This window comes from Macrobrachium rosenbergii, chromosome 19 (genome assembly GCF_040412425.1).
Source record: "Macrobrachium rosenbergii isolate ZJJX-2024 chromosome 19, ASM4041242v1, whole genome shotgun sequence".
NCBI classification, from domain to species: Eukaryota; Metazoa; Arthropoda; class Malacostraca; order Decapoda; family Palaemonidae; genus Macrobrachium; species Macrobrachium rosenbergii.
The window spans coordinates 34800632-34814782 of NC_089759.1; the positions used below are offsets into that span (position 1 = coordinate 34800632).

General features: G+C 37.2%; 2 protein-coding genes across 3 annotated transcripts in view; one reads left to right on the plus strand and one right to left on the minus strand.

Annotated features, from left to right (window-relative positions):
* Nucleotides 1-587: 587 nt before the first annotated feature.
* LOC136848812 (trypsin-1-like) lies at nt 588-9965 on the minus strand. The gene is made up of 6 exons (XM_067121480.1): nt 9659-9965; nt 8702-8820; nt 5059-5236; nt 4459-4718; nt 2499-2662; nt 588-1058 (listed from the first exon to the last, which is right to left on the minus strand). Exons 2-6 carry the CDS (start codon nt 8817-8819, stop codon nt 900-902), a joined length of 879 nt encoding a protein of 292 aa, XP_066977581.1. The 5' UTR covers nt 8820; nt 9659-9965; the 3' UTR covers nt 588-899.
* Nucleotides 9966-12814: 2849 nt separating this feature from the next.
* LOC136848813 (uncharacterized) overlaps nt 12815-14151 on the plus strand; it is a 39783-nt gene continuing 38446 nt past the window's right edge. For both annotated transcript variants that reach the window (XM_067121482.1, XM_067121483.1), the window contains exon 1: nt 12815-12847. The gene's annotated coding sequence lies outside the window, so the exon portion shown is untranslated. The remainder of the gene's footprint in view (nt 12848-14151) is intronic.

Consider the following 14151-nt stretch of genomic DNA (forward strand, 5'->3'; position numbering starts at 1 on the left):
GTCGCTTCATAGTACCTCAACGCATCATTATCCTCAGTATATTTACTACCCATTCCCATTTCATTTTCTGTGCTATTTTCACTTTGCCCTCTCTTTCTTTTTCTTCTTCCTGCAATTTTTTAATCTCTACAGTTTTCCCACTTTACAGACTTCGAAAAGCTCGCTTTCAGGACGTCTGCTCACAGGTAAACTTTCACTTTAGCAAAGAATTCTGAACAAGACGGGGACTTGTTCACTCTGCCGTCATATTCTTTATAAATGAAAATTTTGGTATTAACGGGCTTAAGTTTGTTTAAACAAAAGGACGATACTGTAAAGTCACGTTTAGTGAAAGATCACTATAAACTGCCTTCTCTAATAACTGAGAATGGTGGTCTGGAAAATGGGAATGTTGTTCTAACAGAGAGACCCTCTCTAAGACTGAAATCGTGCATTATACGTTACACACTCAGCTATTTTGGAAGAGATACCCCAAGGCCTTGAGGTGGCCTATGATTAGAAATTATTAGGCAAATGAAAGGATATTACGTTATTCTTTGAAATTTATATATTTGGAAAAAGTAATGAGAAAGCCTTCACCATATGACAAGAAAGAAGTTAAAGGCGACTTAGGATCACCTCTAAATACTTGGCATAGATTACAAACGATTTAAAAACTACAGATTTCCGTCGGGAAATTCACCAAAAGAATTATTTGTTGTGGAAAAAACACATCCTTCGTGGTACGTAGATGAAAATCTAGTACTCTCCACCATTCCACGGCAATTTATCTTCGTGAGAACGTTATTGAAACATCACAAGACCTCAACTGCTAATCAAATAAGTTCACTCTTCTCAGTGAAAGACGAACAACAAGGCTTTATCGTTGAGGTCGAAGTGATCCCAACCGCTCAAGAGTCCTACTTGGACATGTTTTCCTGGATCCAACCCAAGAACAAGTTGACGCTGGTGTAGACACCCGGGAATTCCTTCTGGCCACAAGATTTCCCCCACGAAACCACGCCAATCACGACGAATTTCTGGTTTTCCTGAAGAATCAAAGGTCCGCCGCTGTCGCCCTAGAATAATAATAATAATAATAATAATAATAATAATAATAATAATAATAATAATAATAATAATAATAATAATAATAATAATAATAATTGTGATTGATTTGCCTTGTCTTCATTTCTTTCCAAAAACACGATTGTTAATTTGAATTTTATCATCTTTACGTTTAATGGTTTTAGTAACGTATCATTTTTACCTTTCAAGCCAATATAAAGAGTCCTAATATTGATGGTTTAATGAGTTTATGTTTCCTTTTCATTATTCTGCTCAACTTATTTTATGTACATTGCCTTTCTCTCTCAGTTCAAGAAAAAACTGCACGGCACGGTAGAGTTCACCACAAGGTAACCCTGCAGTATTCCTTCGTTTAATCCTTATCTGTTTCTCATTAGAGAAGTAGATAAAGATTTGATATAGTTGTCATCTAAAAAAATGGGTCTTGTTTATAGTTTCAAGAGTTCGTGGGGTTTGCGTCGGTGCAACACTATTCCCATGGAAAGGTTTTCAAATATTCGGATTGCTATCAGATTAGTCTGGACTTACAACGGTGTGGGGTCTCGCTTCCAAGAGAGGTCCCGCAGTGGCGTCGCTATTGTTGGGGGGGAGGGAGGGAATATACAAAAATGGCGAACCCCCTAGAATTTCAAAATTCCTAGTAAAGGGAAACTAATAGTTCAAACCTTTCACTTCATTGTAAGCTGAGAAATTACCAGTTTAAAATCGATAAGAAAGGAACCATTTGTGACTCTCGATGTTTCAGTCAAGTCGCCCTGAAAAATCCCACGATTTTACATTGATTCCAACATGGAAAAAGATAAATCAGAATTTTTATCATCTGTTCTCAGTTTCCTGTTCTCATAGTCGGGTGTTCCAAACATCTCGAGTTGACAGGAGCTTCTATGCCTCTGTTAGTGGCACAGAAATTCTCATAGATTCAAGAACCCGCGCTGGTATATGGCCCGCAGTTTATTTAAATCACATGTAAACACAGACCAAATAATCCTATTTTCAAATACTGAGCTGCTTCATTTTGTACCTCTCTCAACACTTCCTCTGCGGCAATTAGATGCTGTATTATATGCAAATGAATATTAACTATAAACCTAAACGAACTATCAAAAGTCTGGATCTTCGGTTCAATTTGCTTTCCGTTCCTTACTGCATCATTCTTATCGATATATCAGTCTATTTGATTCGCCCTTCTTCTTCCACTCACGACCACTTACTCAAAACGTAAACGTGAAGATCCAGACTTTTTATAGTTTGTTTAGGTTTATAGTTAATATTCATTACGTATAAAACAGCATCTAATTCCCGCAATCACTCTTGCACAGTAATTGTCTCTGTGTTTCTAACCGTAGTTATATCCCTTTCATTCTCGAATTACGCGTTCCCTGTAATGACTGCAAGTGAATTACTGACTTAGAAAATTTACTCTAACTCACCTGACAAGCATCTTTGCCTCCTTCTTGTCCTCCTGCGCAAATGACCTTTTCGAACGAATTCCCGTTGTTGTAGCTTGCCTTACATTTTAACAAGGGCCAGACAGGTACTGTTACCTTCTGTAAGACTGAGGGCTTCTTGTCTGAATTGGTCGTTGACCCCCAACCTGCCGAAAAATAGTTTACCCTGGAAATTCATTTTGGCAATACGAGATGTAACAGACGTGTTGTTCATAAACACGATTTTGCAGTAGACAAATAACAATGAATATGGTTTATTGCAGTGGTGTCTTTAAGTATCTCGAAATGGCAGACGCGTAATAGTTGTCGTATAGTTTCTCTGGCTATGCAATGGAAATTATAGATACATTGTAATATACCCTGCTATTATCTGAAGAGGGACGAGGACTTCGATCTAGAGTTTCTAATGGTGATGCTATGACTCATTCTAGTACAAAGGAGAAATGAAAAGGAGTTTCTTGATTTTGGAAACGACAACTTGACAGTGCAAGATTACTGCTGAATGAGATAATACATGAATGATCCAAAAAGCTTTACATTCATAATTTCTGTCATCTTATATATACATATACGAGTATATGTATGTATGTATGTTGCTGAATGAGATAATACATGAATGATCCAAAAAGCTTTACATTCATAATTTCTGTCATCTTATATATACATATATATGTATGTATGTATATATATATATATATATATATATATATATATATATATATATATATATATATATATATATATATATATATAGAATGTACTGATAACGTTTTACGAGATACTTATGTGATTGTATTAACTAAAATGTCTTCTTTAATTCTCGATCTCTTCACATCCTTTCGATACGCTTGTCCCTGTACAAAGTCTGAGATCCAAATGGAAGAATATGCATAAATAATGTCGTCCGCAGCAGGATTCGAACCCTCATCCGGGGCATCAGAACGAGGCCGTGTTAACCACCTGGCCACGAGAAGGATGGAAGTCAGTTGCAGCTCATACGCGCTTATACTTAAGAATTCAGATACATTTACTAGAACTAGAATAGACCATCCTCATATTCTCCCACTTGGATCTTAGGCCTTGAAGTGACAAGAATAACCAAAAAAAGTTTGAATAAATCGAAAATTTAAGTGGGCAGTGTGGTTATTGCAATTACATGCACATCGGGCAAAAAAGGCACCAGTAGAATATATATACATATGTATATATATATATGTATATATGTATATATATGTGTGTGTGTATATGTATGTTGTACATATAAATATATATATATATATATATATATATATATATATATATATATATATATATATATATGCGTGTGTGTGTGTGTGTGTGTGTGTGTGTGTGTGTCAGCCTAAAAATAAAAAAAAAAGCCATTGCCCACTTGGCAACGATATTGTGGAGGAGACTATTCCACTTCTGGTAAATGTATCTAAATTCGACAGGTATCTGTACAGTATGTATGAGCTGCAATAAACTTTTGTCCTTCTCGTGGTCGGGTGGGTAACGTGACCTCTTGCTGAGACTCCGGATGCGGGTTAGAATCCAGCTGTGGACGACAGTATTTATTCCTCCACTTGGATCTTAGGCTTTGTAGGGATCAGCGTATTGCAGAAGTGTGAGGAAATCGAGAAGCTAGAGATCATTATTGTTATTACAATTTATATATATATATATATATATATATATATATATATATATATATATATATATATATATATATATATATATATATATATACACATATACATCCTTCTCGTACAATGTACCACCAGACCAGAATCTCAAGAGACCTCAAAATATTTCTTGTTAGATTTTAGTGGCCATAGACCTATTCAGACCTCGGCGCTAAACCGTAACCCAACCTTTGAACAGTGTCAGATCATAGAACTAAATTAGTGAGTCAGTCGATCAAACAGACACCACGAAACCTTACCAGTAACAGTGGCCATTTTCCCCTCGTAGACATTGTGGGTTCCCCCTTTGGGGGGCGCGGGTGGAAGGCAGATGGGTCTCATGAACTCACTAAACGGGAGGAGCATCGTAAATTTCAGCAGGGCAATGTCATTTTTCAAAGAGATCGGGTCGTACTCGGGATGGGTGATGAACTCTGCTATGCGGCGGTCGAGGAAGTTCTCGTCATCAGTCTTGAAGTCGTTCTCGCCTAGGCGCACCCAGATGGATTTCCGTGAAGGGCTGCATGCACAAGAGAAAATAGAAACCATTACACCTGACAGGAAACATAAAATTACAGAGTTTGAGGATTCACCAAACTGTTTCTCTCCTGTGAGGTCACTACACTGTTATGATGGAATTTTTGACGTCCGTTGAATCAATTTAGATGAAAAGAAATGTTTTTTTAAGAATGAACAGCAGTTTGAGATGTTTAGTTTTATAAGACGATATATCACAGAACTGATTGCATTCTTATAAAATACACCGCTGAGAGAGATGACATGGTTTTTGGAGTTGGTTTTCTCTTGTATTCTAAAACTAAGGACAAAACACATTTATCATTAGAGACGAGAAAACCTACGATCCAAACAGACAGTGTGCAGCCGTTAGGACGTGCCATCCAGAGACGAGGACTCCGCCACAAAAATAGTAAGGATCGAATTCTTCACTCATTAAAGCAGCCATCCATGGAAACTCGCCCTCGGCAGCTGCTGTTCCTCCTATGATTCGTTGGAAGGATCTCGCCCGCACCCCGCATCCTATAGAGATTTAGGAAATTTAGAATACATCACACAAATACACAGGTCCAGTACTGTGAGGTCATGTACCACCCTAGACGCCCCCACCACGCTGCCTTTACTGACAATGCTGTGACCCCATGGAAATCACACAATAACAGAGGCAAGACTGCTTGTGCTGCAATTGCATTTTGAAGAGTTGCTAGCCGGCTGAAAAAAAAACCGCTAAGTACTCAAAGTTTCAACGAATAATAATCAAGGTAATGAATATAACAAAAACAAAAAGGAACAAGATGTCATCGTCTTGGCGAATATAATTTTAGGATATTTGTAAGCTGCAAGCTTGTCCATGAGTTCTTACAAACTTACAGACAATGACGTTCCCTTGATGAGAAAGGATTTGCTTCAGTTCTCTGAGTGCAATAGATATCTGTATGAATGAGATGAAATACATTCTCTTCTTTCTTGAAACAATGCGGTTTAAATGTGAGTGTTGTTTCGAAATCCGGCGCAAAAAAAAAAAAAAAAGTTGTCTATCTTTATTTCTTATATTAAATTTCGAGGCTTACAGTAAAAAGCTTGTAGGGAATCGAAAGAGTAATGAACGTAGGTATACCAAAGCCAAACTTTATTCCAGCATTCGAAATTCTGAGAATACCAGATTATGTTTGAGCAGCTGAAATCAAGCAAAACTCTTGCTGTACCACAACCCGTAGTTCCAGTGCTCAAGAAAGGTCAGTTATCTGTGTTAAATGGCAAAGAAGAATACAGAACCTGCAATGGGAACCTGAATATGAACAGCGGTTAGGCCTACCCTCGATAACTCCTGTAAGAGTTGCTGAGTAAGCTATATTTAGGAAAGTTAGACACAAAGAAAACTCAGACCAGAATCATCAAGCTGGAATATCTTTTTCCCAGTATAGCTGGTTAATGCTGGTGTTTTTAAAGGAAATATAAAAAAAAATCCTAGCTATAATCAATACCACAATACAATCATCCTTGTCAGGGAAGTCTATAGAAGACCCCTATCTAAAGCAACTTTGAAATCTTTGTGAAGTAGCAGATCTGTTACGACTAGACAAATGCCTTGTTGGAAAAGCCAGACAACAAGAACTTCTCGAAGAGTCTTAGCGTTAGTAGAAGCTCATCCCTCACTGAATTGGAGAGCAACAAAGACAGTTGGTTCTTCTGCTTCTTTGAAGAGTAACCATTGACTGTTGGTCTAGCAACATGTTATGTTGGCACACACACACACACTCACACACACACACACAATCTCGTAAGAGGTCCCTGCACCTCAACTGCCGCAAGGCGTTCTTTGTGTTTGTCCTAAAACCAACCTTGTCGGTCCTCCCCTGTGAAAATCACATAAACCTATAGGCTATAGACTGAACTATATACGGTAGATCCTTTGAAGCGTAAAAATAAATATAAAAAAAATATATTTGTATGTATGTGCAAATAACTAAGAAAAAGTGAAACACGTTATGCTGATTATAAGTAGAAACCCTTTCTCAAAGGGCAGTTAATAACGCCGACAGTAAAAAAAAAAAAAAATAAAACTTTATGAAAATCAGAACCTCAATAGGACAGGTTAGTTTGAATTTGTCAGTTATTTTTATGCATCATAACCGAAAGGATAAATTATATTTGCCCAAAATTATTACACATACGACGCAAACGATACATCATAAAGCGAAAAATAGGGAAGATAGACAGGAGCAAGGTCAAGACCTTGGACAGGAGGCCAAACAATGTCATGTTTAACAAACGTATGACCGAAGATAAAAATACAAGACATGACGACGTTCATAATTCTGATTAACGTTGTCACCTACAACGAAAAACACCTCATCGTCATAAAAGAGACAGGCAGATAGACCGAGTGACATTGTCGAGTTCGATAACACACAGTACAACAGTTACGTAAGGCAGACAACTGTGCGAGACAGACGGCGGATAGACGAATGCATCAGGACGGAGAAATGGTGGTCAGTCGGAACGAATGAGGGATTAAAAGTTCAGATTCCACACAAACGCTGCGCTAGAACCACCATATATTACATTTTCCTAGAGCGCAATTCACCTCAGGGTAATGTGCAAGCATTAGTAATTACTGTCCAATAACGCCGCTCACAACTGCTGAGTACCGCTAGATAATCATGATCGGCCGAGAGGAAAAAGACCCACCGAGAAAATGCTCCCACAATGAACCAGTTAACAACACGCACGGTCTGGCAGGACGTCGTCGCTCTGCCTCTTCTTCGTTTTAACGTGCTTTTTCCTCTGCCTCTAAAACCCAGAAACGGCGCGCAATGAATCTGCAGTTATTTGAGGTGCAGTTGGAGCAACCTGTGGCCAGCGGGCCGCACTCTAGAGAGTGGTGGCCCCAGGGCCACAATTTAGAGAGTGAGGGACCGCAGGCAACCCGCGAGCCGCGTGTTTGACACCTTTTGCCTCCGCAAAAATGTGAGGTACAACTGTTTAAATATCTACAAAGTTAAGGAAGCTCAGTTGCCTTCAGTATACTGTATGACTCAAAGATTAATATTAACGTTACTGTACTTTCTTGGTCAGAATAATTCTTCTGAGACATAGAGCGGACTTATACAAATTATCTGGAGAAAATTAAAGAAGCAACTAACGAGAGAAAAATTTCGCAACCGTGCGTTTTGAGGCAAACTCCTCTTGGAAAATTTTGAGAAAGGTCGAAGTCATCACGAAGGATTCAAAGACTATGCACTACTTGCAAGAATGAGGAGACCATTTAAAAGGTAGGAGCTCTTTTATGTGGTCTCTTTCCAGTAAACAGAGGAAACTATTAACCATTAGGTCATTCAGGATCGGAACGTATCTGTATGCTACTAAACTTCGTTGCATAATGCGAGGCGAGCTGTGATATTTCTTCGCTTAGAAAAATTCAAAAAAGGAGATTCGATTTTCACATGACGAATAGTCTAAACAAAATATTTGCAGAGCTAGCTTTCGTTGACAAAAATCAAAAAGGGGAATCTTAACCCAATGTATATCACTTCTCGTACGCACAATGATTATTTCCTCTATCGAAGTATAATATGAAAATATATATTGACAAATCATTTCCCATGAAAAAAATATAAATGCATTTTCATTTTAGCCATTTTGGTTCTCTTTTTTGTAAAAATTTTACTGGGTAAAAAAAGTTTCTGTGTAAATTATTGGAGAATTAATTGCTCCTTTAGACAATACAACATATGTAATGATTATTAGAGTAAACTAAATTATATTCTTTATGGCAAGGCCCTCTAGACATCCTAACATTCTCCTTGAATTTATAATTTAAAAGGATATGTTTCATGGGAATATTCCATGCAATCCAAATATCATTTAGAGAACCGTCCCTTCTTTCTTCATACCTTTCTTAATGACCTACCATAAGACACCAGGGAAATATGTTAAATAATGTTAGATAAGTTGAGGACAGTGAGATCTTTGTCATCTACTCACGCACGCTGACGTCTTGCCTCAAGTCTGAAGGCTCATCTTTCTCTTCTATCTTACGTACAAGAACTGGGACGAACGTCATCCCAAGAAGCAAAAACGTTGAAAGCACTTTGGCAAGCATCCTGATTGGACAAAAAAAAAAAGAGGGGAGTAAGAATTTCAGTTTGGGTAGATTTCACTAAGTTCAAAGACCATTATCACAATCTTTGTCGAGAGATGAGTGGTTCAGTAATAAAAAAAAAAAAGTGATACTGCCACAACTTCTGCCATTTACAGTTTACCTAAAAATAAAAACCTTTACCCTGGCGGATGAGGTATGAAAAGGTCTCATGAGATAAAGCACTTCAATTCAATTCCACGTTTCTGGTTTATTTCACAGGGCTGTTGTTCCTCAAAGACACAGCATAGTATTTACGCCTTTTTAAGTTCCCTACAGTTTGCAAAAAGACGTGATTCAAGCAAATTGTTCCCTCATGAAATATGTGATCGAAGGAATGTTTCAATTAGAACATTGTGGATTCTCCCTCTTGGAGAATACTGGGATGCAAATGACTGCTGTGGGTTGAATGTTACACAGAAAGAGAACTAGTCAGTTGAAATGGCTATAAAATTATTGATGAAAATAAACCTCGGCTCATAATCAACAAACACAACGTTTCTCTACGTGTAGCTCTCTCAGCAGTCTCCAATTTTCAGTTGACGATTTTATTTGTTTATCTGAGAAGCATGGTTATAAACGGTAATTTTATGCATCACTAACAGATAATTCAGATAATTCACCTACTCTCTTGCAACTAAATTATAGCCTGAGGAATGTATATTTCCCTGATTAGAAATACCAAGCCAAAACTTAAAAAATAATATCAAGTCTTTTTATTCGCTATATCCCTAGTTATAAAACTTATATTGAATCCATGTATATCCTCACCATACTTACTGAGCGAAAAGGACAGGACTTACCTGAAGGAGAGCGCTGACACTGACCGTCCACAGACTCTTGAAGGAGAGCGCTGACACTGACCGTCCACAGACTCTTGCAAAGTAATGCGTTCACTTCCTTCCTTCCTTCCTCTTAATATAGGAGCTTCGTTTGTATCCTTGAGTTAATCATGAGACTAATTAGCTCCGAGTGTGATTAATTCTCTCCAAAAACAGACTCAGATAACGAAGTGATGACCGACAGTCAAGGATATCTGGGTTTTGGGATTACCTTTTTCATTGCACATTTCGTTTTATCTGGGCCTCCCTAATTGCGAATTTGTGCCGTAAATGCTGTACTAACGACTCTGAACTTGAGTCTCTGCACTCCCAACCTTAATTACTATCGGTAAAAAGTAGAGTAATGAAGCTATAAAATTCCATTCATCAGCGCACGTCATTTGCAAGGACGAATTAAGAGACATCGATTGAGCGTAAATCAAGTCAGTTTATGTGGTAACTGCCTATAATGTTACTCGCATTCATGTTGCAGAGGTCACTCTAACTGACCTCCTTAGCAGTTCCCTCGTGTCCAGTGTGTCTCACTTCCTAAACTGCTCCGGTCTGCTTTCGCCTAATGAGGCCCCTTATTGAGGCTCGATTTATTTTTTCATATTTCTCTGCACTTGTAGACCCCACGCCGCTGGCCACCCTTCCCTTCTCTCTCTCTCTCTCTCTCTCTCTCTCTCTCTCTCTCTCTCTCTCTCTCTCTCTCTCTCTCTCTCTCTCTCTCTCTCTCTCTCTTCCTTATTCCCCGATGGCTTGTAGGTCTCTTATTGTTTTTGTTTTTTTCCCATTCGGCATTCGATTCGATGGACGCTTGCGTTCCAAGTAACTGACCTTTTAGACTTTGGTATAATAATAATAATAATAATAATAATAATAATAATAATAATAATAATAATAATAATAATGATAAATGTAATTTATTTCATCTATTTGTCATGACTAGAATTGTTTTTGTTCATATCAACTGGTTAATGTAAAGAGAGCGAAATAAAAAAAAAAGTGTCATTCGTTTGTGTTGGTAGGAAGAGTCCTGAGGTCCGTACTAGCTAGGTCTCCTACTGTCTTTCACAGATGACCACACTTACGGACCACCCTAGAGTAAGGGTCCGTGCTGGAATAAGGCTAGCTTAATCAAAACCACCCAATAAAGCTATTCTTTTTAAAGGAACAAACATTCAAAAGAAACAAGCCTCAAATGCAACTGAATTGCAAAGCAAGCTTCCAAAGAAAAGAATACACATTAGTGAAATATGAGAAAAATTGAATAGTAGATATAAATAAATAAAACTAACCTAACAAGCCAGTAAATATTTGCATATAAAAAACAGTAACACCATTGATAGTCAGGAAACTTTTTACTACCTCCTTTAAACTAGCATTATCATCTTTCTTAAACTTATGAGCAACAACATTAGCAACACCGTCTGCAAGACCATTTCAAAGTTGTACAGTAAAAAGAGAGAAAGACATTACGGTTTTGGGCAGTGTAACAACGGGCGATGTCCATAGACTGCTGAAACAGATGTTCTGCGGAGCAAATATACAAAACTAATTCTTGGGGCGCTGACACTAAAGGAGTTGACGAAAGTTCCCTGTTGAAACAGCCTATGGGAGAAACAGAAATTATGGGAGGTGGGTTTAACAGGATATTTTCCAGTGGTGGTTTAACCTAAATTATCATCATGATGGATAGAATTCACCAATTCAAGCAGTTTTGTTAAATAAACCAGTATCCCGATAATGCGCTGACATCAAGTTTGGGGAACTGCCTCAAAGAGGGATTTCTATTCTTAATTTTTCAACTTAAATATTTACTTTACTCCAAAAGTTTCATTGAATTTCGTTCATTCATGTGTATATACGTTTGTATGTATATATGTATTTGTGCAGAAATATACATTTACAGAGAAAGGGATAACATCTTTTTATAGTCATACCTCAAGAGTTTAAAGGTCTTTCGTTTTTTATTATTTAGTTATAGTTCCTTAAAAGAAAACTCATCTCTTCAGTGGGTGACGCGCGATGTGGCTAAACAATAATTTAATGACAAATGCGGGCTCTACAGTACATACTGCAATACTACAAATACTATAGTGAAATAGGCTATCCTAGGAAATTGCTATTGTTATTATATGGAACCTACTTGGCCCATTTGCATGATATTTATATTCTTTATATTAAGTCAAAAAGACCTCTAAACTTTTCTATGAATCTGAAAGGGATTTATAGAAAGTAACCCCTAAACTTCCCCAAGTTTCAGGTGGGATTCGTACCTATGAATCTTTAATAAGAGTAGGCTAAGGGTGCTGTAACCCACAATATCACGATACCTTAACGTGCCCAAGTTTGAATCCTAATGGGAAGATAGGAGTTTTTTCACATATTTCCCGTACGGATTTAATGTTTACAGAAATAAGCTCATCCAAGGTAGGCTAAGTGTGAGGCAATTGACAAGTTAAGATGTCGATGTAATTAAATTCAAAACATCATAACAAAAAGAATTCAATGTTTTTTTTATTTTTTGCTGTTTTCATTCAAGCTAATCTCAAAGTAAATGACCTAATGAAACCATTTACAGCTACAATGATATAGTGGAACAGTGTACAGGATGCAGCTTTTATAGTGGTTGTATCTCAGGCCGTTAGTATGAGTCAGTGAGTCACCTACATAATTCAGAAAGTTTAGGTTTTCCGAAATAGAAAAAAAAATGTTCCTTATTTCCGCCTCATAAAAGAGAGTACACTTTACATATTACTTTTACATATACCTGAAATTATACAGATAATATATATTAATAAGTAACTTGATAAATACTAAATATCATTTGAAATTTTTATTTCTCTTGCATCTCCTTCAATTTTCATTCGTTGCACAGAAACTAAAGGTGGTTACGAATTTAATGACACTAAATCAAATGGCTGTAAAATTGACATGAAGTTGTTAGAGTAAAACTTACTACTGAAGCTTTACTTCGAAATTACAACATCATAACTAAAATTAAATGTTTACAATATATGTTATTATAGAATTTATATACTCTTATGTCTAAGAGAATATATATTTTTCCCTTGAAATTAATGTAATTTATTGAATTGAAAAGTTGTACTTACAAATATGTAAAGTCAACATGTCTCACGTTGTTGGCGGGACGAACTTGACAAGGTAAACACAAGCAAGTTTTTGATATTTCTTATAGTTAAGATCTAAGGAAGACGTAAACTTTTGACATTTTTGTTTAAATTGGGAAGAAAACTAAGAATATAAAGACAGTGAAGCTTGAAAAATGATAGCCAGAAGATAACTAAGCCGTGTTATGCGAGGCCACTGAAATTTAAAAGTTATCCGAGGCTTCTTGCCTAATGGGAGATAGAGTAATAAAGAACCAACCAGTAAACTGTTTTCAAAATATGTAAATGTGAAAATAACGTTGTGGTAGTTCTCGCCAAACGTCAACCCAACTAATTTTCCAAATTGGATACGAAATTGGTTTTATTCGTCCAAATTGAGGCGCGTCGGGTTTTAGGGGATTCACTGCATTACGTAAAGTCGGGATCAGCATACAGATTTATCAAATATTTATTGAATCGTGGAAAACATTGAAAAATTGAACAGTTCATCTGCTTACAGAAGCAGATACTGTAAAAAAAAATATATAAAGGGGATAGCCTACCTATAGCCTAAACGGGGAATTTAAAAAACAAAAACACGTCTTAGGGGATACAGAGGTATTATTGCAGTAAGAGGCAACACGCCTTAATGACAAAGAAGTATGTTTTTCTTACTGATTTTTGATGTGTTTAGTACGAATTTCACCTTCAATTTCGTCGGAAATTAACGGTTTTGGAGCTAACTCCGTGTACATAAGTGGACCAAAAACCATCAATTTCCGACGAAATTCAAGGTGAAATTCGTGCTTAACACATCAGAGTCAATCAGAATAGCATATTTCCTTATCAGTGAAACCCACACAACCTAACCTAACCTCTCACAGAAGTACCCAGGTCACAGCCCCTAACCCTAACTTGTCACTCGACTACCCAGGTCACAGCCCCTAACTTACGCATGACCAAAGGACGAAAAAATAAGGTTCATATCCCGTCTGGCAAGTGCAATAACTTGTTAATGTATGGGTAACCCGTAACCCCCCCCCCGGGCCAGTACTAAACTCGGCGAAGGGACATTCCATTTGGCCAACGACAAACACATGCACCGCCAGTGTCAGAACCCCTAAAAGTGTTAAATGGGAGAAAATAATCCAGCTGAAACTATCAATTTCCGACGAATTTTAATGTGACACTTGTGCGAAACACATCAAAATGACCTAGAAAAAATGTATTTCCTTATCATTTGGCTGTGTTGCCTTTTACTGCAAGTTTACCAATACAGACCCTTAGAAATTTGAGAAAATCGTAAATCTCTGCCTCTGTAACCAGATAAACGGCTCATTTTTTCAGATTTATCAAAAG

What these genes read in the sequence shown, in the direction of transcription:
- LOC136848812 (XM_067121480.1), bottom strand. Translation starts at nt 8,819, where the DNA reads ATGCTTGCCAAAGTGCTTTCAACGTTTTTGCTTCTTGGGATGACGTTC. An exon ending in GCACACTGTCTGTTTGGATC is followed by an intron (nt 4,719 to 5,058) that starts GTAGGTTTTCTC and finishes TTGTGCATGCAG; the next exon opens with CCCTTCACGGAAATCCATCT. An exon ending in GAGGCAAAGATGCTTGTCAG is followed by an intron (nt 1,059 to 2,498) that starts GTGAGTTAGAGT and finishes TTATTATTCTAG; the next exon opens with GGCGACAGCGGCGGACCTTT.